This window comes from Xenopus tropicalis, chromosome 1 (assembly GCF_000004195.4).
Source record: "Xenopus tropicalis strain Nigerian chromosome 1, UCB_Xtro_10.0, whole genome shotgun sequence".
Lineage (NCBI taxonomy): Eukaryota > Metazoa > Chordata > Amphibia > Anura > Pipidae > Xenopus > Xenopus tropicalis.
In genome coordinates, this window is record NC_030677.2 from 132,346,023 (window position 1) to 132,369,451 (window position 23,429).

A 23,429-nucleotide genomic window follows, 5' to 3' on the forward strand; every position below is an offset into this window, starting at 1 on the left:
GTGAAGGGGATGGGGGGTGTTTGGGGTGGGGTGGGGGGGTGCGTGGGGGTGGGGGGCTGCGTGCGGATGGGGGGGTGTTTGGGGTGGCGGGGGGGGTGTTTGGGGTGGTGGGGGGGGTGCGGGTGGCGGGTGTTTGGGGTGGTCATCTAATCATGCATGGGGAAAAAAAAATACCGTCAAATACCGTGATATAAATTTTTGGTCATACCGCCCAGCACTAATCTCAAATGTAATCCGATTGTTTGGCCCCAGGGCCAGGACAGGACAAGTAGCTGCTACTAGTAGCTCCATGTGTCTTCACTCTAAAATGGGCCTGATACTGGTTGGGCGAGCCATCACTTTAAGCTGGCATACATGTACCGATAAAATAGTTTCATACAATTTTTGGACCGGATGGGCTCAGAATTATTGTCCCAATACTTTTGGAACCATGGCGGTCATTTAGCGGATCGCCCAGGTTAGAAAATTTCGGTTGGTTAACTATAAAATCAGCGCATATATTGTGTATTGTGTTTGACTACCTTTAGCCACACATGTGGTCAACTTAAAGGACATGTAAAGCCTACATTTGCCTACAATGTATATCAGTTGGGTACATCTCCCCGACCCAAATGGCATGATTTGTTCCGTTTGCCAGCACCATCACATTTTCCTAACAGTAGTTTTCACCTGGTGGCCATTTTTCCTCTGATACATAATCAGATACAATTATATATCTGCAAACAGCATAAAGAATAGATGATAATACTGCTAAAAAAAAAAAACCTTCATTCCTAAACAGATTACCTGGAAATAAAAAAGCATCTGGAGACTATAATCAGGTCACTTACCTAAAAATAATGTTTTCTAAATCAAAGGGGTACTCGATGATTCCAGTGGTGGGAACTCTGACCCTCAGCACATCTTGCTGGGTGGGGATAAAGCTAGGATTTGAAATGCGATCAATGTCACTAAGGTAGCTGAAAAGATAATAAGATAGTCATTAAAAGTTAACCTACAGCACCAAGGGAAGAAAGACCAAAGCCATTTAAGAACAACTTTCGATTAATCTTCCACCCAAAATAATTTGGGAGGGGGGTACTTACTACTTTGTGGAATCTGACAGCTGATATTCTCTCCGTCTGTCGTAGCATTCTTGGATCCCCTCATCTTCCCAGAGCTTCTTTATTGCCTCTACGTGTTTCCTTTCAAGACTGGATACTTTGTCCACCTCAACTTCTCTAACCGTCAATGCATTTTCCTATAACAGTAAAGTCAATAATCAATACAAGGATACTACTACTTCCCACACACCATAAACATACACAGGGCTGCTGATTTCATAAGTACAGTTGCCGAATCAGAAAATAAAATTGGAAGTAGGATACTAAAATCAAACTGATAATTAGTTACTATGGGCAACAGCACTTTCACAATTAGATTTTCGGGGGTCTCCTTACTCTCGAGTCTTTGAATGCTCAGTACTTTATGTTGAATTAATTTGTATACACTGTATATATTTCTGGCCTATTAATGTAAATGTACAGTGCAGAGAATACAAGTAGTGCTATATAGACATAAATTGCAACTTTATATTAAAAACCATGTGATATTAGTGTTACATATTCCAGAACTGAGCTCATATTGAATATGAGGCACTACAAGTAGGATAAACACTTAAACTTACTACAAATTATTCCTGCACACAAAGTGAAAGTAAACTTTAATCTAATTTCATTAACATTTATAATTATAATGCCAGTATAGCCTGTATAACAAAAAAGTTGTGACCATCAAAATGATATAGAAATGAGAGGCAGCAAGGAGTCTCCCACACTGGCAAAAACCATTATAGTGATACTGACACTAAAATACTACACTTCAAAATATGAATGTACATTAAAAGTTACCTATAGGTCATGTTAATCATTTTTCACTGATAGGGCTGCATTTCTAAGTAATAGTTACTTGAAATTTCTAAACCTGACTGTTTTGCCAACCTGACTGTCCCTTCTCAGCTCCCCTTTGTCAGTTATAGCTTCTAATGCTAGCGGAATCCTTCAGCACAAATATGGCCGCCCCCTCATACAGGAACATGGGGGATGGGGCAAATACTTTCAAGGCAAAATTATAAATAACTTGCAAAGGCAATGTTTTGATGGATATAAAAAATGGTTTAATTTATGGTGTCACTATCTAATAGAATGACTGAGGTTGATTTTGTACTGCACCATAAATAGAAATATCCCTTACGGTTATTTTCCTCTAGGTGGCAGCTCTTTCTCAAAAGAGCCTTAACTGAACAATTTCAGCTCACTTCTCCCACATATCCTATAAAAGCCCTCAGTAAATGGCAGTATTGGCATCCTGACCCAGCACAGTGATTTCTAATAAAAGCAACACAACACTGCAGCGCAGATTTAGAAATCAGAGCCTATATATATCTCTTTATGTCATAGGTAAACTTTTTACTTTAGCCAACAGGAATATACATGGATTTGATTAAAAGGACAAGGAAAGTTCCACACCCAATGCGACACCTCACAAAATATACATCCCACACACTACATGGTATGACAGAGATCTTGAGAGGAAACACACTTTTCACAGAAGCATCTTAACACATTTAAAGCCAACATGAGAACAAAGAGCAAATATCTGCCCCCCAGAAGTCACTGTCCAAATAGATTACTGGCAACTCACCAGAACAGGAACTGTTTCCCTACAGGACCATTTGGACTTAGCTATTTGTTATGCACGTTGGTGTTTACTGTTTCTATACTATTCTATACTTTATTATGAAGTTTTTTTCAAATTTGAAAATCATACACTGAATAAGGCAAATTCTGGAAAACACCATTGTTATATAAGATGTGAAAAGTGTAAATAAAACCAAATCGGTAGCTTTTATCAGCCTGCGTATGGCCACCATAATTATCTAGAAAATCCCTGGACCTGATCATTCTGCATATCAGATCCTATTTCCAAAACAATGGTCCTATGATGAAGAAAATGTAAAAGATACTGCTTGGCAAGAGCAACCAAGTATTCTGTCTTTTTCTGATAATTTGACCAATACATGTTTCAATTAAGGTAACTATTTGAGAGTTATTTTTAGTCAACATAGGATGCAATAGGACCTCTTTAACATTACTAGTGATGTGTGACAGTCCCAAACCATGGATCCAGAAACTGTTTGAGTTTATGGAACTGTCCAAAATGGATCAATGTGTAGCCTAATTAATCAGGAATGTGTATTGGTAATAATGAATATGCAAAGTGTAGAATGTCCAACAGTTAAATGAATGGCATATGAACTGCTAAATAATAGTATATTTTTCTCCAACAAATCAAAAACAATGCAGTTCGTAACCTACATGGTTCCTTAAAGGAACAGTAACACCAAAAAATGAAAGTGTATAAAAGTAACTAAAATATAATGTGCTGCTGCCCTGCACTGGTAAAAGTTGTGTGTTTACTTCAGAAAGTCTACTATAATTTATATAAATAAGCTGCTATGTAGCCATGGAGGCAGCCATTCAAAGGAGAAAAGGCACAGGCACATAGCAGATAACAGATAAAACACTATTGTATTCTACAGAACTTGTCTGTTATCTGCTATGTAACCTGTGCCTTTTCTCCTTTTTTGCAGCTTGAATGGCTGCCCCCGTGGCTACACAGCAGCTTATTATATCAATTATAGTAGTGTTACTGTAGCAAATACACCAGTTGTACCAGTGCAGGGCAACAGTGCATTATATTTTTATTACTTTAAAGCTCTTTCTTTTTTTTGGTGTTACTGTTCCTTTAAGAACCATTCCTATAAAGGAAAGGTAACACCCAATGTATATAATGTGTACTATTACCCTCAGTTATTGCCCAGTGGCCTGTTTCTGCCACTAAGTGACCCTATCCTTTTGCACAGAGCAGACTTAAGCACTAGTGCTTTACACAGGAATCTAAACAGTGCAGAATACATTCAGCTTCTCCGGTGTTGTGTAAAATACATCAAATGAGAGTTTATGCTTTCTGACCGAAAACAAAAAATTAACTCTGCAGTTGCCAAGCACTTCAGAACTGTGTAATGAAGGAACAAACAGCAAACAGTCAGCAGATGGTCACTGGGAAGAGCTTTCTGGTAACAAAAAGCTACACCCATTTCCCTATGACAGGGAATTTCCTCCGCTCTCTTCCTTGGATTTACTGGCAGACTAGTACCCATCCCTGTAGCTGGTTATGGCACATACACACGTATAGCCACAGCAGCAGAACAACTGCCTCTATTGCCGAATATTTATAATGCATCAAATTCTCCGCAAAGAGGCTGGCTATATAAAAGCACTGTAAATCTAGCCACATACATCTGATTGCTGGAGCACATACAATTGGCCACACAAGGATGGGCAATATGTATCAACTTCTTTTCTTTTCAGTTAAGTCTCATCCATGTGTAAGTTAACTTAAATATATAAATGAATGATTTTGCCAAATATCTCTGACTCCTGACATAATCATTTGGATTGTACCAATATACTGACCAGGAGTACAACATATAAATTTGTATGTTTTGCTGTTTATTAGGTTATAATTAAGTTAGAAATAGTTTCTTACAGACCAGCTAACTTCTGTGTGAAAATAATAGCCAAACACTGAGCAGAATCTTTGCCAGATTATAGTACTTAATGGATTTTCCTTATCCCCGCCCCCTGGTATGTCACTTGGTCTGGTCCCTCCTCAGTGTATTAGCTCCACACTCCAAATCACCTGAAAAGGTTACTTATTTAATGCAGCAAATGGTTTACCTTTAGCTATAGCAGTTTCATGTTTTTAGCAGTTTTTGCAGTGTGTGTAGCATATTACCAAAAGTTTGTAAAGAAGACAAAATAATAAGAACACATAATATGATTTTATCCTCACACTGTCACCTGATTGTTGTGATCTGCCTATTTTACAGGTCCCCAGACAGGTGCACATCAATAAAATGTTATAAAGCTATGGTATCTCTGCCTGATGTGTTCAAGTCTTCTTGCCTGCCGCTGTGCCTATCCCTATGCTGGCTGAGTGTGTGGACTAGATGGTCACATGGGTCAATACGACAAAAAGGTGGGTTACACATGCATATGAGCTAATTATTTGTAAACTCTAACAGCTATGAACATATTAAAGGACAAGTAACACCAAAAAATGAAAGTGCTTTTTTACAATCATGAAATTCCAAAGTAATTTTTAATAGCCTCATATATTACAACAGACATTATTTACTATTATGTTTACAAGTGCATCATTTAATATAATACCGGTGTGTCATGTGACAAAAGTTACTAATTTTTTTTTATTTATTTTTTTTTACAGGAAATACAGGCCTCTGTGTATTATACTGTAATACCAAACTCACACACCAACTTTTGAATATTGCAGTGCTTTGTGACCAAGGTAACATAAGTTTGCACTTCTACTTTTGGAACACATATGCATGCCCCACGAGGAGAGCTTCTTTAAGAAAATCGAGTTCCAGGGTGTCTGTAAAAAAAAAAAACAGTGGACAACAAAAATAAAGAAATGTATTGGATTAGTCCAGTGTTTCGGGCACCAGGTTTGGTATTTGTCCCTGATGAAGGTCACATTTAGTGACCAAAACCTTGGATTGATCCAAAACCATTCTTTATTTTTGTTGTACAAATCCTGAAAGTCAATATATATTATACGATGCAATATTTGGATTGTTTAGAAACACAGACACAAAGCAAACTGGCCAAATGCACCCAGAGCCCATTTTCTGACCGCGGTTCCTATTGTTGTATGCCTAGGCATTCCAAGTGAATAATCCAGCTGAAAGTTAGAGTTGTGCCTGCTGTTACAGGGATGAAGGCCTTTGCTAACACATATGAAACTTTCACCCTGCAGCACTGCTCATTACTCATCACTCACATGATGCCAGCTCTGATCTTCACCCAGTGTTTGCCAAGGGACCTTCCTGACTTGGGTTGCCAACTATCCCAGCAGGCAGAGGATTATGTTGTGCTACTGGCACAGACAGGATTGTGTACAAAGTAACTGTCTGAACCTGCAGCAGCAAAGGAATATCACAAACCCATTTATATAGAGGTTTAGTTTAATTTTGTCTATAAACTTAACTTTTGTCTACAAACTTAACAATAGGCAAGCCTTATTGATATGCATAGGTTATGTGATCATACGTGCAGGAAGTGCAAGACTGCATCTTCAGACACTGTTTAATAAAATATAATAATAATAATCCATATATTTTGAAAATCAAAACATACATTTTACAGTAACATGTACAACCTACATTGCTTTTAGAATCTGAATAAATGTCCATTCAAATAAAGGCTTTGGGTCAGAATATCAGACCTGGACCCCCCTGCTTATGGCACAGAGCTTAGGGTTAATAAATGTGGTGCACTGTTAAGGTCATAATATATGGGGTAAGCAGACACCATTTATCTGTTTGCTGTTTAAAAATGAAACACAATTTGTTTGTGCTTTCATACAACTCCCCTTTCCAACACAACCGCACATATGTTTTAGGTTTTTCAATGTGCATTGTATGTTATAGGTTGCACCAGCCTTCTGAACAAGCAAAGCCTGCTTAGAACTTTAATATTCACTGCCTATGTATATGGAAACTTGTAGGATGAATCCAAGTTCTAAGAATATCAGTCTAAGCATTTCTCCTATTTATTATTTGATTTCCAAAATAATAAGGAACGTTAGGAAATACTGGCAACCACCATATTTGGCCATCAACAGCAGGAACACATGTAAAAGTGTGCAAAGATGCGCAGACAGTGCATTTGGCGACAGAATCATAGGGTGCACGGGGTACGTCAACGCGCTGGATGGAATTAGATCACAATGAGTGCTCAACCAGGAATGTGTAGTCAGTATTTTCCAAAGCAGCAGAGTGAAGTGCTTTCTCAGCAGACTTCCATCAGCAGTGTTTTGCAGATTGCGCTGCCCTACAGTTTAACATGTGACAGATATGTGTGAACAACACAGGATATGTAGACACATTTATCAGGACCTTCAGGTGAACCAGGAAAAACATGACCAACTTCAATTAATCCGAAATGCTCAACGCCTTTTATGTAACAATTTCTATCAGCTGGGACTGCTGTAAGCAAAGAGAGAGCTGAAGGGTTCAGCCAGATAAGGCACAGTACGGAGAAGCCAGAGTACATAGTGAAGATTAGCCCTGCCAAGGGCCTTGCAGTTTACAGCAGGGAAATGAAGCTTATGGTCAAGTGGCTGCTAGATCTTGGGTGCACAAATATTACCATATCTACCAAGGATGTAAGCAGTGTGGTGTCAAGTTATTCATTTTTACAGAATATAATAATATATAAATATAAATGTGCTACTTGCGAACATTATGTAGCCTTATACAGCTCCTTCTAAGATGCCTTTATGTTTTTATTTGCCATTTCTACATTTTTTCCATTTAACATTGTGTAGTTTCAGCTAGGACATGCCAAGTAGCCTATGAGTCTCAAGGTAATATGCACAGTACATAGTTACATAGTTACATAGTTAATTTCAGTTGAAACAAAAAAGACCAAAGTCAATCAAGTTGAACCCATCCAAGCCAACCCATATATAGATTTATACCAATCTATAGACCAAATACCCATCTATACACTCACATATAAAAACTATATACTATAACTATAAAAACACCAATGTCTATACTAGGTATCTGTAAATCTTTAGATCACAATAGCCTTGGATATTATACTTGTTCAAGAAATAATCCAAGCCACTTCTAGAGGTGTTAATAGAATCTGCCAACACAACATCACCTGGCAGAGCATTCCACCACCTCGCTGCCCTCACCATGAAGAACCACCTATGCTGCTTCAAATGAAAGAATATCAACAATATCATTATCAGTTACCCTTTAAAATTCATTATAAGCTTCTGAAAATGAATAACACTATAGGATAACATTCCTAATTGCAAGGATGTCATTGTTTAACTACTAAATATTATCGTGTGAGGAAACCATGAAATGGATACAATCTCATCAAAGCCTCTAAAGGCTCGGAAAACACCCAATAAACAAGCATATCATTAAAAGCTGTGTTTTGGAGTAAAAGGCACAACTTGATTTTCTGCAATCTAAGTACTTTTGGCAGCCTGTGGGGATGTGATATCCAAGACTGAAGAACACATGTGTTACATTAAAATAGCCTCCAAGCTGAATGCAAAGCAACTGTCTTCTCCAGGAACCAGGGAACAACATGTTCTTTACCAGCACTTATTATTCATTCATCGTATAGTTTTGGAGGGGCTGGGGCTGGGATAATTAGCACTTGGCAATTTTATCAATGAAGCTTAGAATTTATGCAGTTTGGAAAATGTAACACCAGGACACAAATCTACTGATAAAGTCAGAATACAACATATTTTTAATAACTGAAAATTCATGACTAAATTCCACGTTTGACTTTGTTAACACAGCCTTCATCACTCAATGGCCTACTACTCATGCAAGGATATTACAGGTATTGGACCCGTTATCCAGAAAGCTCTGAATTACGGAAAGCCTGTCTCCCATAGACTCCATTTTAATCAAATGATTCATCATTTTAAAACTGATTTCCTTTTTCTCTGTAGAAATAAAACAGTACCTTGTAATTGATCCCAACTAAGATATAATTATTGGATGCAAAACAATTCTATTGGGTTTAATTCATGTTTTATTGATTTTTTAGTAGACTTAAGGTATGGAGATCCAAATTACGGAAAGACCCTTGGCTCTGGAATACCCTTGGTCCTGAGCATTCTAGATAATGGGTCCTATACCTGTACTATCACTTACTGACCTAGTACTCATGCAAGGATATTACTAGCACTCACTGTCCTGGTACTCATGAAAGGGATATTACTATCACTTACTGGTCTAGTTCTCATGCAAGGATATTACTAACACTCACTGGTTTGGTACTCATGAAATGATATTACTATCGCTTACTGGCCTAGTACTCATGCTAGAATATTAAAGGGGATGTTCACCTTCAGACAATAGTCTGAATTTGACCAGCACCTGTCAGAAAAAAACATTTTTGTAGATCTCCTTTATAATTTAAAATATTTAGTTTTGAAGCTTCAGATCAGATCTGCTAAAACTCTGTATAGGATTTCCCAGACCAGGACTTATCAGGAAGCCAAATAAAAAAAAGTTCACACTGAATAGTTCTGCCCGCACCTTCCCACTCAGGCTTCATTTGAATATCGTCGATATCATTGGCTGGCAAGGTTCATCCAATCGGATCAGTGAAATGCAAATGAAGCAGGAGAGGGAAGGCATGCGCAGTAATCAGTGTCAACTTCCTATTTTGGGCAGAATGCAAGTTGGTGTCAGCGATCCCTTCCAAAGTAAGAGGAAAGAGTTTTAGCAACACTGATCGTGGTCTGTAGATTCAAAACTATTTTATTTTCAGGGGCTCTTCAAATTCAGACTATTGTCTGAAGGTGAACATCCCCTTTAATATCACTCACTTGCCTAGTACCCATGCAAGTATATTACTAATATTTATTGGCCTAGTACTCATGCAAGGATATTACTATTAATCACTGGCATAGTACTCATGCAAGGATATTACTATCATTCATTGGTCTAGTACTTATGCAAGGATATTACTATCATTCATTGGTCTAGTACTTATGCAAGGATATTACTATCACTCACTGGCCTGGTGCAAGGATTATGGTCCTTATGCAAGAATATTAATATTGGCTATTTTGAATTACAATCTCTGCTCTAGCCGCAAACACCACAAATAAAATCTGCTTCAGGGCTGTGAATGGCCCATCTTCTGCAGCAAGAGGCCATGTCTGGCACTAGCATCAGCTTTATATAAAACACTCCAAGACAAAGTTGCAGATGCCTACATAAGATCTGTAATGTATTGTGCCCATTTCATGAACATAATGCTTCTGATGACTATGGGTGAACAACACACATTTACATAATCTTAGAGAAGACATCTCTCTCTTTTAATGCAACGTTGGGGGCTGTATAAGTAGAGTAAAAGTAGAAAATTTTGACCCTAATTTTTGAATGGTAATGGACAACGTGAAAAGTTTTTTATTTTCAATATGGGGGAGCCCCTTTATAATATCTACTACTCCACAGGCCTTGTCTTAGAAGCAAAACCATATGCTCTGTTTTTTTACCCATCATTCTCATATAGCAGTGGCACTGAATTACCTGTAGCATTAATTCTGTCCAACCCAAAAGGCCCACCAAGGTCTACAATGCTATGATATGACATTAAAGCGCAGCAGCTTTATGGAGAAAAACAGACCTGTCTTTCCACATGACATGACATAGCAGACTTTGCCTTAGATTACAAGGAGAAACTACAATGAACTGAAACCAGTGGACTCTCCTACAGAGCTGACTCACCAAGAAGCAATGGAAAAAAAACGAAATATGACCTCTACTATACACAGCAGGAGAGGTAAAGAATTTCTTCCTAAGAGACAAAAAAATTGTTGAGCAAAGTCGATTGCTCAGTGAAACTTGAAAGACAGGATTTTCTTCTTTCAACAGTCACTGCCCTCTCCAAACACTTGAGTGTTTGTATATGAATAATCACACATTTCTACTGTTCACGGCAGCATTGCTAGTTTATTTACACACCCAATGTCCTGCCCACTGTGCTATGCTATTCCAGCCATGTGTTAAAATAAAAGTTATTTCTTTCTACCCCTGGAATGCATAGGCTACTCAGTTCTGAAGCCTTAAAGGAACACTAGCTCTAAAAGAAGTAGTTGAAAAGATGAATGAAACCTTAATTATAAAAATAAGAATGGTTTAACTGCCATGTGTATTGATGATTATGTTGGCTTGCTTTAGGTACTCATTCGGTAGTCGCATCTTTGATGGTAGATATGTGACCTTTGAACCATAAATGTTATTGATTTTATAAAGCCAGGCAAGTGCAAGATAAAATAGAGAGATGGGCTTATTTACGTCTAAAGACGCAGTGAGCAACTTTTTCCCGCAGTCAGTTGTGTCTAAAACCATTTTCATTAAAGGAAATTGCATCCATTATATAGTTTTGTTTAAGTACCGTGAGGTACGAAAACGCGTTAGGCTCTCTATGTCATGTGTTAACTTAATAAAAGTTTTGTGATTTTACCCTTATCTCTCGTGAACAAGCGCTATTCTTCACATGAAATACCGGAGTGCCTGCCTTTTTCTACGTTTATAGTTTTGTTTAGTGCCAATCAGTTCTTCCTGCTTCTGTTCCAAATTGAGCACTGCAATGGCTATTGATGCATGGTGCTGTGCAAACCCCTTTTTGACATGAGCTCATTCATTTGGGTTATGTAGAATAGGCGTACAAACACTTTGAACTTCCAGATATAATCTAAATGTTTTTTCGTTTTTTAAGCAAACATACTTGGTTCCACAAACTGAAAGGAAGCCACCATACTCTTATGAGCACCTTCCTAACATCCCCTAAACACACAATGTATTGTAACTCCACCTTGATCTAGTTCTATTGGGGGACCACCCACTATGGAAAGCAGAGGTTCTTCAAGTCCCAGATTCCATCACTTCCCAATAGAACATAATAAGTGAGGGGTTGCATTAATATGTGGGGTTGGAAACCGGTACCTGTAAACAGAGATAGACTATCATGGCTTCCTTTTAGTCTGTGTAGAAAAAATAATATATTTATATCTGGAGGTTTAGACAGTGTTTATGTACCTTTTCTACATAAGCCCAAATTAATGTGTTCATGTTAGAAACAGGGGTATATTTTCTCTCTGTGATGGTTATATGATAAAAGGTATAAAGTTTACTATACATCTAGTCATCTATAGCAACCAGTAAGCAGGAAGTATTTAATAGGCCTTTTATTGGTTGCTATAGGTTACTACTTTTTATTATTATTACATTGCCAAAAATCACTTGCAAATTCTCTTAGGATACTGTCTACATCATACTATAAGTTAATTTCAAGCTGAATTGTCCCTATACATGACAGAAAATAATTTGATTAAAGAATAAAGTATTTAATGAGAGAACAAAGCATAAGGCTGCCCCAAGAAAAAGGAAAGTTCAGAATCAAGTTTAGCACTTGGGGCACTGTGACTAGAGTATGTATTGCTGCTCCGCCGTTCAGTGTGTTAACCCTAAAACTCTGCTCATCGATGAAGAATCCCTTCTACACACGTGACTTAACTTCCTTTTTGGTGGCCCAATCCCACATGCGCATCAGATCTAAATCAAGTTCTGTGTCTGCCTAGATATTCCTGATTACTCATGACTAGCCATTGATGCAAGGGTCACATGACTAGCATGTGTGTGATCACTCATCATGCAAGCACCGCCTTTACTATGCATTTCACCAACAGGAAACAAAGCTTGATGTTTCATTGGTAACACATGAATCCAAGATGCTCCTAACTTTCCTGGCAAGCTAAAGCTTAGCAAATGGAGGACAAGCATCTTTGTACTAGATCGTATTAGTTGTACATGCCCACAGGACACCAATATCAGAGGGAAAAAAGACATTGGTGGCAGTAAAGATGTCATGCACAAATACTTTGTTTCCATTAGAAGTGTGATTAAGAGGATATCGTTAAATTTTAATATAAAACAGAGCAGGCTACTTGGGAACAGTATTTGTATGTGTGCCTGAAACAATGCAAGTGTTTAGTAAAGTTATAAATCACTTTTTTGGCTGGCACTCACTGGCTCCATTTCCCACAATGCCTTGCACACTTGTTTTTACTAGGTGTGTTTATCACAGAACATGAAAGGCATTGTTTAAATATGACTCTTGGTGGGAAGGGAGAAGACTACTAAAAGATAGCTTCAGTGGTACATGTAGTCAAATCCAACAATGAAAAAACACATTCTGCTTTAAAAATTAATTAGATTCAAAATTAACTTTATGGGGTATATGTATCATGCTGTGCAAAAAGTGGAGTGAAAGATTACAGGTGATGTTGCTCATAGCAGCCACTTAGATGCTTTGCTTTGTTTTTCTAACTACTGAAATCAAGTGGCTCATTGGTTGCCCTGGGCAACATCACCGGTAATGCTTCACTCAGCATAATAAATATACCCCTAAATATCATTAGGAGTTGAACGCTGGAAAGTTTCTTAGGATTAAGTGCAAAATGTTATATTTTGGTTTACATCCCCTTTAACATATATGAAGGCATAGTCATAAATCATTAGATCCATCACAGGTTTAACTAAAAGATCAATTTGGCCTATGGCAGGAGTGGCCAAGACGTTGATTGTGGTCCACCAGTCGATCCCCCATGGATTTGTGGTTGACCGCGTCTAATCCTTGGGATGCAGAAATGCAGCACAAATGCAGAAGTGCGGCACGTTAATTGGGTATGCATATGTACGCTGTGTCTCGTACGTACCCGGGGAGGAGTCAAAAGTAGATTGCCGGGGGGGAAAGTCTGGGCACCCATGGCCCATGGAATGGAGGATTAAATGATCAAACGTGAATAAATATACGCCAGCACCCAGCCATACATTCAGCTGCATATTAGCAGGGAAGAAATATTCAGTGTACAAAAAACAGCAATACCCAATTGTTTAAAAACACAACGATCAATATACTTTTTCAGATTTCTGTACTTATGAAATATTTTTATGGATCAAAACTTGTACATGGTTTCTTTTTTCTACCAGTTCAACTTTATGTGGGGTCAGGGCTGACTTTTAGGCTGTCAGCCTATGTCTGAGATGACAAAGTAAAAGCAAATGTAAAATTGCAAGTTGTTCTAATTGATTACATGTTACCCAGCCCAGACTGGGGTTTCTCTTTGTAATACGTTGTTTGATACAGCATATGCGTTTTCTCACACCTAATGGGACCCCTGGAAGAGAACAGCACCCGGGTAGGGACACATTTTTTTGAAGAAGAAGCATGCTAGTCCAAATATAACAGATAACTAGAATCACTGGGGAAGGGGGGGGGGGGACTAAAAACTTGGTACACCCCCAGCGATTTTACCTTTCCTTCTTCTTTAAGGACTGTTGTCAGTTGACTTTTGGGGGAATGTAATAAAAGTAAAGAGAAAAAAAATTTGCACAAATATGAATAAAAATTTGCTTTTTACAATGTAACATTATTTATTAGACTGTTATTGCATTGCAAATTGCGTTGTGTGCGCGTTGCAAACTTTTAAGGCATGCTTGAAGGTGGCGTAATCTTTTGGAGCAAACTTAACACTGTCACAAACAATAAAATTTGAAAACTTTCCTGTAGGAAGTGGTCACTAAACAGTTTCCGCGTTTGCACTAAAATTTGCGCAAATTAGTTTGCACAGAGGCATAAATGTTCACATTGCGAATCATTTTGCGGTTACCGACTTTTATTACATTCCCTCCCTTGTGGGCAAAGTTTGCCTTGGACTGTTTGCAGCTCTGCGAGGCATTTCTGAGCTAACTGCTGTTGCTATGGGTTACTGTAAAGGGGCTAATTTTGCCTACACTACTATATAAAAACCTAAATTTGAATACTAATATGCAGTCACACATTCAGATAAATACAGCATTGAACAGAAATAAAGGAATTGTGCTCCACTGCAAAGGAGATGGATTGAATCTGCTCATGTTTCAGTAATGCTAAAAGAAACACATTTTTCTACAAAACACCCCTAGTCCTCCTCCCTTTCCTCCACTTGTTTGATACAATTGTCTCAGATAGTAATTAGGCTTGTTGAAATTGGCACACGTTCAGATCTCAGGGCTTTGAACAGCCAAGTTTACTTGAAGCTGCAGCAACATTATAAGCCATATAGCAAGTTTGTTCTCCAAACAGAAAGTAGGGAAACAGATTTTCATGTCATTTTGCATGCGAGGGGTAGAAAGCAAGTTAACATGTTGCAGGCAGCCACCAGTTTCTCAAAAGCTTTCACCTTGCTGTAAAAGCAGCCAGGCAATGAAGCATTCATTCCATCTTGCCTTCCATGGGAGCTTGAAAGCCTATTTCCTGTATGAAACGATCTGGCAGGGGGAGAGAAGCCAGTGTTTACAGTAGCCAATCTCTGTAGCTGCCAGTTGTACAGGAACAAGGCTGAGGAGGCACTATCAAAGCAAAGGGAAAATTCTCTGGGGCTACTTATTACAGCGACAAAATTTGTCCTGCTTCGCCATGTAAAAGTGGTGTCATTTTTCTGAAGTGCTTTTTTCATCCGCCGGAACTTACATAAATAATGCCATAAAATCTGTTGTTCGGACAGTAAAATTTGCCATTTATTTTACACAGATTTTTCCACAGTTTTTTTCGTCAAATTCTGTTTTACACAGCATAATAAATAGACCCAAGAGTGTCTTGTTTATAAGACAGCAGCACAGGAGATGCATACCCTAGTCCAGTGTCCTAAAGCATGGTTCCTAATTGTAACTGCATTGGGCCAGTACCTATTGCAAAGGGTTGCTGGACAGAGCCATCTTATCACGTGACATATACAGCAATGGAAGTGTAACCCACAGGATCCAGTCAACTGTTCATTTGCATTATGCTATTAACACTACCCCAGTGAGAGATACCTGCTGACTGGTTAATAGGAGGTTACAGGACTAATGAAAATGTTCTGTGTGTGTCTAATTAACCCTTTGCTACATTATATACCAGGAGGCCAGGCACAACTTCCTGGTTCCTGTGCCACAGAAAGTCAATTGCTCAAAGTAAGAAACTACAAAAAAATGTGTCTTCATATTAATCATGCTGCACAAAATGAATAGCTATTTGGTTGCTTATGGCACCTGCACAATTTAGCAGCTATGTTCATAAATCAGCCCCCTAAGGCTTTTTTTTTTTTTTTTTTTCATAAGGACACAAAACTTTGCTATGGAAGCAGAGATGGACTCATTCCCTTTTGCTCGACTGATAAAAGCTTTTTGTTGATTTGTTGTTGGTTGCATGGGCTACTGCACTGATCAAGTTAGTACCTATGTGAGAAGTCAACTTAAAGAGCTAGGGCCAGATTCATCAAGTATGAATTCCGAGTACCATTTGCGAAAAATTTGCATTAAATACAAAAAATTCTGATGTGTGTTAATTTTGCGAAAAGTCGCGTCGTGCTTGGACGAAAATATCTTGGTACGATCCAAAAGTTACGAAATGTTCATATCCGAACGATCGTAAAAACAGCACGAAAACCTTTGAACCTTCCGTGCATGGTTTTGGAAGCCTTCCATAGGACTCAATGGCCCAGGGAAAGTCACGATACTGAAGCTTGAATAAATCCAAAACTTTCATACTCATTGCGACAAATACGATTTTGTTGCACAAATTGTCACAAAGTACGAAAAAGTTGCACAAATTAACGAAAATATTGCAGAAAATACGCAAAAGTTGTAAACTTTAGAAAAAACACAAATTTTTTGTAATCGGACCTGTCGAACTTTAATGAAATGCCCCCTAGAGTTGGTTTATTTAGTGTAACTAATAGAAACCAATGTGCAGTTGCCCTGGTCAGTGTACTATAGTCTACTTTACTACACAGTCAACTGTAGATTCTGGAAAGCCAATTCTTATATGGACACTTCACTTGTAATTTTTTTTCTTAGTAAAGAAGCCCAAAGATATGTATCAGCAATTGATTTTTAAGTTATCTGTCAGACCTGCACACTCCCTAACTGTTGTTAAAAGTGGGACTGATCAGAAAGGCCTATACTAGACTTTACAATACCATTTAACCATTCTATGCTCATCACCCACTGGGCACTAGCAGCTTTATTAAGAATAAAGAAAACTGAAGAAACAAATAGTGAGATTTCAACTGCTGCCAGGGACTATAAAAACAGCTGGATTACATACTGGAGCCCAAATGTAAATCAAGACAGCAGTTTGAGACTATGCAGACGGTAGGCTATGTGCCCAAAGATTAATTGCTCAGTCTTCACAAACTAATAAATCTTCTTCAACTGTTTACAGAACAGCTTTTCCTCTTCTCTACAGGAGATGCCTGGACATGGCATTATGGAAGTTACTGATCTGCACACAGAGGTGGTGTTTATTCATAAATGTTCATATATATTTGGAACCTGAACATCACTGATGGAAAATAACCCACTCAAGTGTCAGTTCTGCTCCATGACCGACTGACATTTTCTATATTATCATTTGCCATAGGATGTAGAAACAAATAAACCCCATAAAGTGACATCAACCTAAGCATAATATGCAATTAATAAAAATAACATGGAGACTGTTCAAGCTACAAATAACAGTCTTTTAGGGGTGACCCATCCACCACCTCCACCACACACACAACTTTATCAGAAGTCTTCTGTTAGTAGCTGTTTAGGTCAGTACCAAACCAAGTAATGCAATACACCTGTCCCAACAGGACATTCCTTAGTTAAAGGAAAACTATATCCCCAGAAGTAATACTTAACCACCAGATAGTTTACATCATATTAATTGGCCATTAAAAGAATTAAACCAAACTGTAATATATATATATCAATAAACATTGCCCTTTTCCATCTCTTCCCTTGAGTCACCATTTTGTGTCTGTGTGCTCCCTCAGAGATCACCTGACAGGAAATAATGCAGCTCTAACTGTAACAAAAACAAGTGTGGGAGTAAAAGAAAGAACTTTGTCCATAACTTGGCTAATGTGACCTGCATGCGGGCTAGGGGCGGCCCTAAGTACAATTATACAATATAGATTCTTTGGGGAAATATTTTTCCATTATGGGGTTGATATCGTTATAGAAAAGATACGTTATACTTTCATGTATTTTAAAAAATTGTATAATGGCACTATTAGCTATATTCTGTTGGTCACCATAAATTTTTATCATCAGCTCAGAGTTCCATAATATTTACACAAATACAAACTGCCAGTCTAAAGAGACGCATGATAAATGAGTCAAGGTCCTATTGGGGCCCAGTATAGGGACAATACGAAAATAACCCACTTCATAATACATCCTAGTGCAAGTTGCTAGAAGCAATTTTATGGTTCAGGTCTACATCTATCCACCCTAGATATTTACTTTATTTGGCCCTTTAATGTTGACTGCAAAGGTAGAGAGAGCCTTTGCATAGTCAGACCCTGCTGTTAATTCCCATGCTTATCACAAAAGCAAGCAGTGGCTTTCAAAAACCTGGTAAACACAACACAGAGTAGATTAAGTCAATGCTGCATATTTTTGTGAGTTAGCTGTCTGAATGGGCAATTTTGCAGGCTAGTGAAAGCGCCACAGAAAGTGACAATGAATATATAGACTAAGATACATAGGTGCCAGCAGATATATTGGGCCTACGAAAAAACATATTGACAGGATCCTAGCCAGGAGTCATGCAAATGGTTGATTTAGATGAAGCAGAGTTTTACATATGAGCTTGTTTATGCAATATATTTTTATAGAGACCTACATTGTTTGGGGATATAGTTTCCCTTTAAAACCCAGCAGTATACACATACTCTAAGGGGCCTATTCATTAAAACACGAGTTTGAATCCTGAATGGGAAAAATTCGGATTGGATACAATAATTTCTGAAGATCGCAAATATCACGAAAATGGTTACGAAAAAAATCATATTAGTCACGATAATATCGTATTGGCGATCCGAAAGTCACAAAATTTTTGTACCAAACATTTGTAAACAGCGGCAGAACCTTTCTTAATTTTTTGCGCAAACGTACGAAAAACTTGCGCAAGCACGAAAAAAAAAGCGAAAATACGCTCGGAGCATTCGTGTCTTAATAAATCTCCCCCTAAATATGAACATTTAAGAAAGTGTCAGCAACACAACTGTACTAAACAAGTGCTGAAATTGCATCTTGTATACAGTTTAGCCAGCAGGCTATGGCACATAGGTCATATTGATTGCCTGTACGTTTGCCAGGGCACCTTTTCTCCAATGCAGTCAGTTAGTAGGGTGTGACCTGTGGAGACTCTCATCTTTATAATAAATATTCACTAGAAAATCTGTGTTTAATTTTCCCAAAATAAAACATCAAAAATGTTAACATTTAATGGAAAAACTAAATCCAGTGTTTTAGCAGGAGTATATAGACAGTCTTCTGGTACTTTTATTGTTCACCATATTGTATGCACAATATTTCTATATTCGTGCAAGGGCCTATTTAGCTTTGTTCTGCCACACAATGAGATGTGTACTGGGTGACACAGAAGCATTTATCTTTATTGCCTATAGGAATAGAACAGACATAGAAAGCTTGTGTTAGTTTATATACTGATAATTTTGTACAGAACTGTATGAAAAAAAAACCCTAGAACAGCAGTTGCCAAACCTTTTCAACTCATGCCCCAACCTTAGGTTAGGACATCCCCTTTGAAGGTCTTATCTTTGGACAGGGCCTTTCTTAGCTCATAAAATCATTACAAATATAGGAAAATATCACTGTTATTCAAAAATGGAGCCAAGAATATCTATGACAACAAATAAATATTCACCCAAATTGACCTTTCAGGCATTTGTAGGAAAAGATATGACCATTTTCGCCATATTTTTTTTTTTTTTTTTTAGAAATGCAAGCTAATAGAGCCCGCACCCCAGTTGAGTGGACCCCTGCCAGCACAGGTGGCCATTCTGAAGCAAGTTTGCAAATTAAGCTTAGTGTCCCATTTTCTGATTATGTGCATGCAAGTGACATCACATAGCAATTAGTTACTTTGAATTAGAATTATAAATAAAAACATTAAAAATGAAGAATCTTAATTATGCCACCTAACACATGCCAATATGCCATAGATGTCAATGGGGAAGTGTATATTCATTTGAATTATTTGTGTGTGTGTGTGATTGCATACATCTTAATAAATAAGCCCCTTACTGTAGATATAATTGTATAAGTACAACTAACTATATAAACAGAAGCTCCCTTACCTCTACCCCTTGACCGACCCAAAGTAGTCAGATATGGAAACAACCCAAACTGCCATTATGGTGAAATCCGAAATAAATGGTAATTTGTTCTTCTAAATGCCACTAGAGCAATATATGCCTACTATAATAATGTTAAATACGTAAATGCTTCCATTATGAAGCCAAAACATACCCACTATTGTTTGAATGTAGCAGAGAATGCATTGTTACATGCATTTATAATTTTGTGCTGGCTTTGGCATCACTTAGAAGGATCCTGAGAAGAAAATGCTGATTGGAAAACAAATTAGCTTCCCCTGGCCTGTTACATTTCACTTCAGTTCTCAAAAAAACTTTAACTTAATTACTACATAAATCATGACAGGTAAAGGACCTGTTATCCAGAATGCTCAGGACCTGAGATTTTCCGGATATGGGGCTAATCTGTAATTTGGATCACCATACCTTAAATCTGCTAAAATCATTTAAATGTTAAATAAACCCATTAGGATTGTTTTTCCACCAGCATAGATTCATGCAGCTTAGGTAACATCAGGTACAAATGGGACTCTATGGGAGATTGCTATTAAAAACTTAGATGTGCATGTGGTGTCTCATTAAAGAGTGCTAAGCCCCTACTTGCCCTTGCAAGTAGGGTGCTCTAATCCGATTTTTACTCGGTAACCCTTGTTTGTAACATTATTGTGAGACCCCTATTCATTATTAATTAATGTAAAGCGCTGCATAACTTGCTCGCTATATATATATATATATATATATATATATATATATATATATATATATATATTTATTATGATAGGGATTCAGTTACCCATTCAAACTTTTAATAAAGGAAACAGATATGCATTTATATTTGGGCACACGAGAAACAAACTCATAAGATTACGAAAAAAAAGAGTAAAATTGTTTTTCAACGGAGTAGAATATCTCTTTAACAAAGATTGTCTCATACCAATCCCTTAAATCCACCGAAGGCCCCTCTGGCACATAAATACCACTAAACTGATCTATCTTTATACTGTTTCACCTTCTTTTTGTCCACTTTCAAATGTAAATAGTCCTATATATAGCTAGAGGCATTACAGAATTATAACCCCAGTAGTACACAAAGGACGGAAGACGTACATGATTCACAAATTCAATCCTGAGAGACATCAAGGGAAACTATGAGGGTAATATATCACCATCTAAGCATTCAGTCTAGTGGCCGTTTCTATCCATCTATCTGAATTTCTATTGAGAAGGTATGGGACCTGTTATCCAGAATGGTCCGTAATTTGGATCTCCATAACTTAAGTCTGCTAAAAAATCATTTAAATACTGAATAAACCTTGTTTTCAGATCAATTACAATGTTCTGTTTTATTATTACAGAGAAAAGGGAAATCATTTTTAAAAAATTAGAATTAATTGCTTATAATGGAGTCTATGGGAGATGGCCTTTCCATAATTCGGAAGATGTTTCCGGATAAGGGATCCCATACCTGTACAGGGCTGCCACTCACAGTACATACCAACTGCAACAATTATATAATAGTTATGTTTTTGGATATGAGTACACAAATGTAACATGCCTAAGTAAAAGACAATATAACATATGTACAAGGAAATGTCATAAAAATGACAAGTTTGCATGTGATTCTGTATGCTATGGGTGTAACCTGGTAATAACTTTTTTACTTTAGGGATGGCTTTAGGGACTCTAACTCACAGAAAGTATGCATTCCATATCTATAGCTGCCTAGATTCTACAAGGTAGCACGACTTAGAGAGGTAGTAAGAGACCAATAAGAGACCAAGCTGTGAATAACATGTAGTCAAGGTGGAAAGGCTGAGCTGGCTTTGCCCCAACCATAAATCAAATAGCAGCACTAATGTACAGACTGCTCCTATGTGAAGAGTATTTTGTAACATTCATAAATATTTATGTGAAATGCTTCAAGTGGAGTTAAGATATTTGACAAAGCTAAATGCCTTTAAATGGTATAAAGGGAACGGTCTTTTTTGCCATGGCACCAGACTGCAAGATTTTAAAGCTGTCACACATTATATGCTAAGGTGAAGCATTGTGCCCAGCAGAACAAAAGCTTTTTTCAAATGCAGGTACAGCAGGTAAACAGCCACAGGGTTTATACATGCATCTGCTGCACTGTACGGAACTGTCCACTTTACAGTGGAGTTAAAATGTTTAAAGTGAAATGTAGTGGGGAGAAAATTTCGCATACAGAGTGTTCAAGGACCAGATTAAATTAAGTTATGACATCATACATTGAAGTTTATGTCACATTTGAGCAAATTGGTGGCAATAAAAGTCTCTGAAAGGTCATATCCGTCCCGCAGGCCTGCAGTTGGACAGTTCTATTCTAGAAGAAAGGGTCACAGCGCAAAAGGAAACAATGTTGCCTGGTGTAACACTGCTCTTTATACAAACTGCATTCAAGTACCTAAAGCTGGCCATACATGCACCGATAATATCGTACGAAACTCCGTTTCGTACGATATTCAGTGCGTGTATGGCAAGTCGGCGAGTCGACCAATATCGCAGGAGGCTGCTGATATCGGTCGACTCGCCGATCGACCAGGTTAAAAGATTTTGATTGGGCGCCATAGAAGGAGCCTAATCAAAACCTGCCTTCATCGCTGAATCGGCAGAAGGATCCTTTTGTTTCTACCTCCTTAGCTGCCGTTTTCAGCCCTGAACGGTTAGTGGCCGATTGTACGATTGGAAATCGCCATGTGTGTGGCCACCTTTAGGCTTGACAGTTGAAGAATTTGTGGGCAGCACAATGGGCGGCTTGCTGCTCATAGCCCTTGGGTTTGGTTAGAGCATGGTTTATCTGCCACACTGGAACATGTGCTGTTAGGTTAACGGGTTTCTGATGCAACTGACCCTTGAATAGGTGTGTTTGTGGGTGTGTGGCAGGGAAATTAGTTTGTAAATTCTACCTGGGCAAAGACTAACATGAACCACTAATGTAAGGTGCTGTATAACAACATGATACCACAAAACATATATAAACAATGGCAAGTAGTAAGTTTACCTCAGAACAGTTTACTCAGAATACTAAAGGCTCTAATGCAAGCATTATGGCTTAATGGCTTTATATTTTTATTTTCTTAGCTAAAACCAAATTACTTTGAGCAATATCTGTACAGAAAAAATTAGGAACTTGTAATTAACCAGATCAAATACAGTTTTTAACACATTCCACTTCCAATGAACTTTTGGCACAACATAGAATATAGAAGGTGATATTATAGACAAGTTAAAATGTCTTTTCATATTTTGTGTGGTTAAATATTTGCATCTATATTCTGCCTTCCTCAAGCCTGGAATTTATGTAGTTGATTGGATCACTGACTGCGAAAAAAGGCCAGTACATTTACTACATGAATCAGTAATCCAAGAGTTTATAAATGTGGCCAGATTATATTGCATTTTCAGCATTACTTATATATAAATATAATTTATTAACAAATAACTGATTTATTGTAAATTACCAGCATGCACACCAAATAAAATTGTGCATAATATATTGTAAAAGCTATATGAGCTCTTCACTC

The 23,429-nt window shown here is 37.7% G+C and overlaps 1 protein-coding gene across 1 annotated transcript in view; it reads right to left on the reverse strand.

The window, feature by feature from the left end:
• Positions 1-23,429, reverse strand: part of gna14 (guanine nucleotide binding protein (G protein), alpha 14) — an 85,520-nt gene that overhangs the window by 6,289 nt on the left and 55,802 nt on the right. Inside the window, 2 exon segments of the mRNA NM_001008053.2 lie at positions 831-959; positions 1,086-1,240. Of these exon segments, the coding sequence (NP_001008054.1) occupies positions 831-959; positions 1,086-1,240 (284 nt within the window).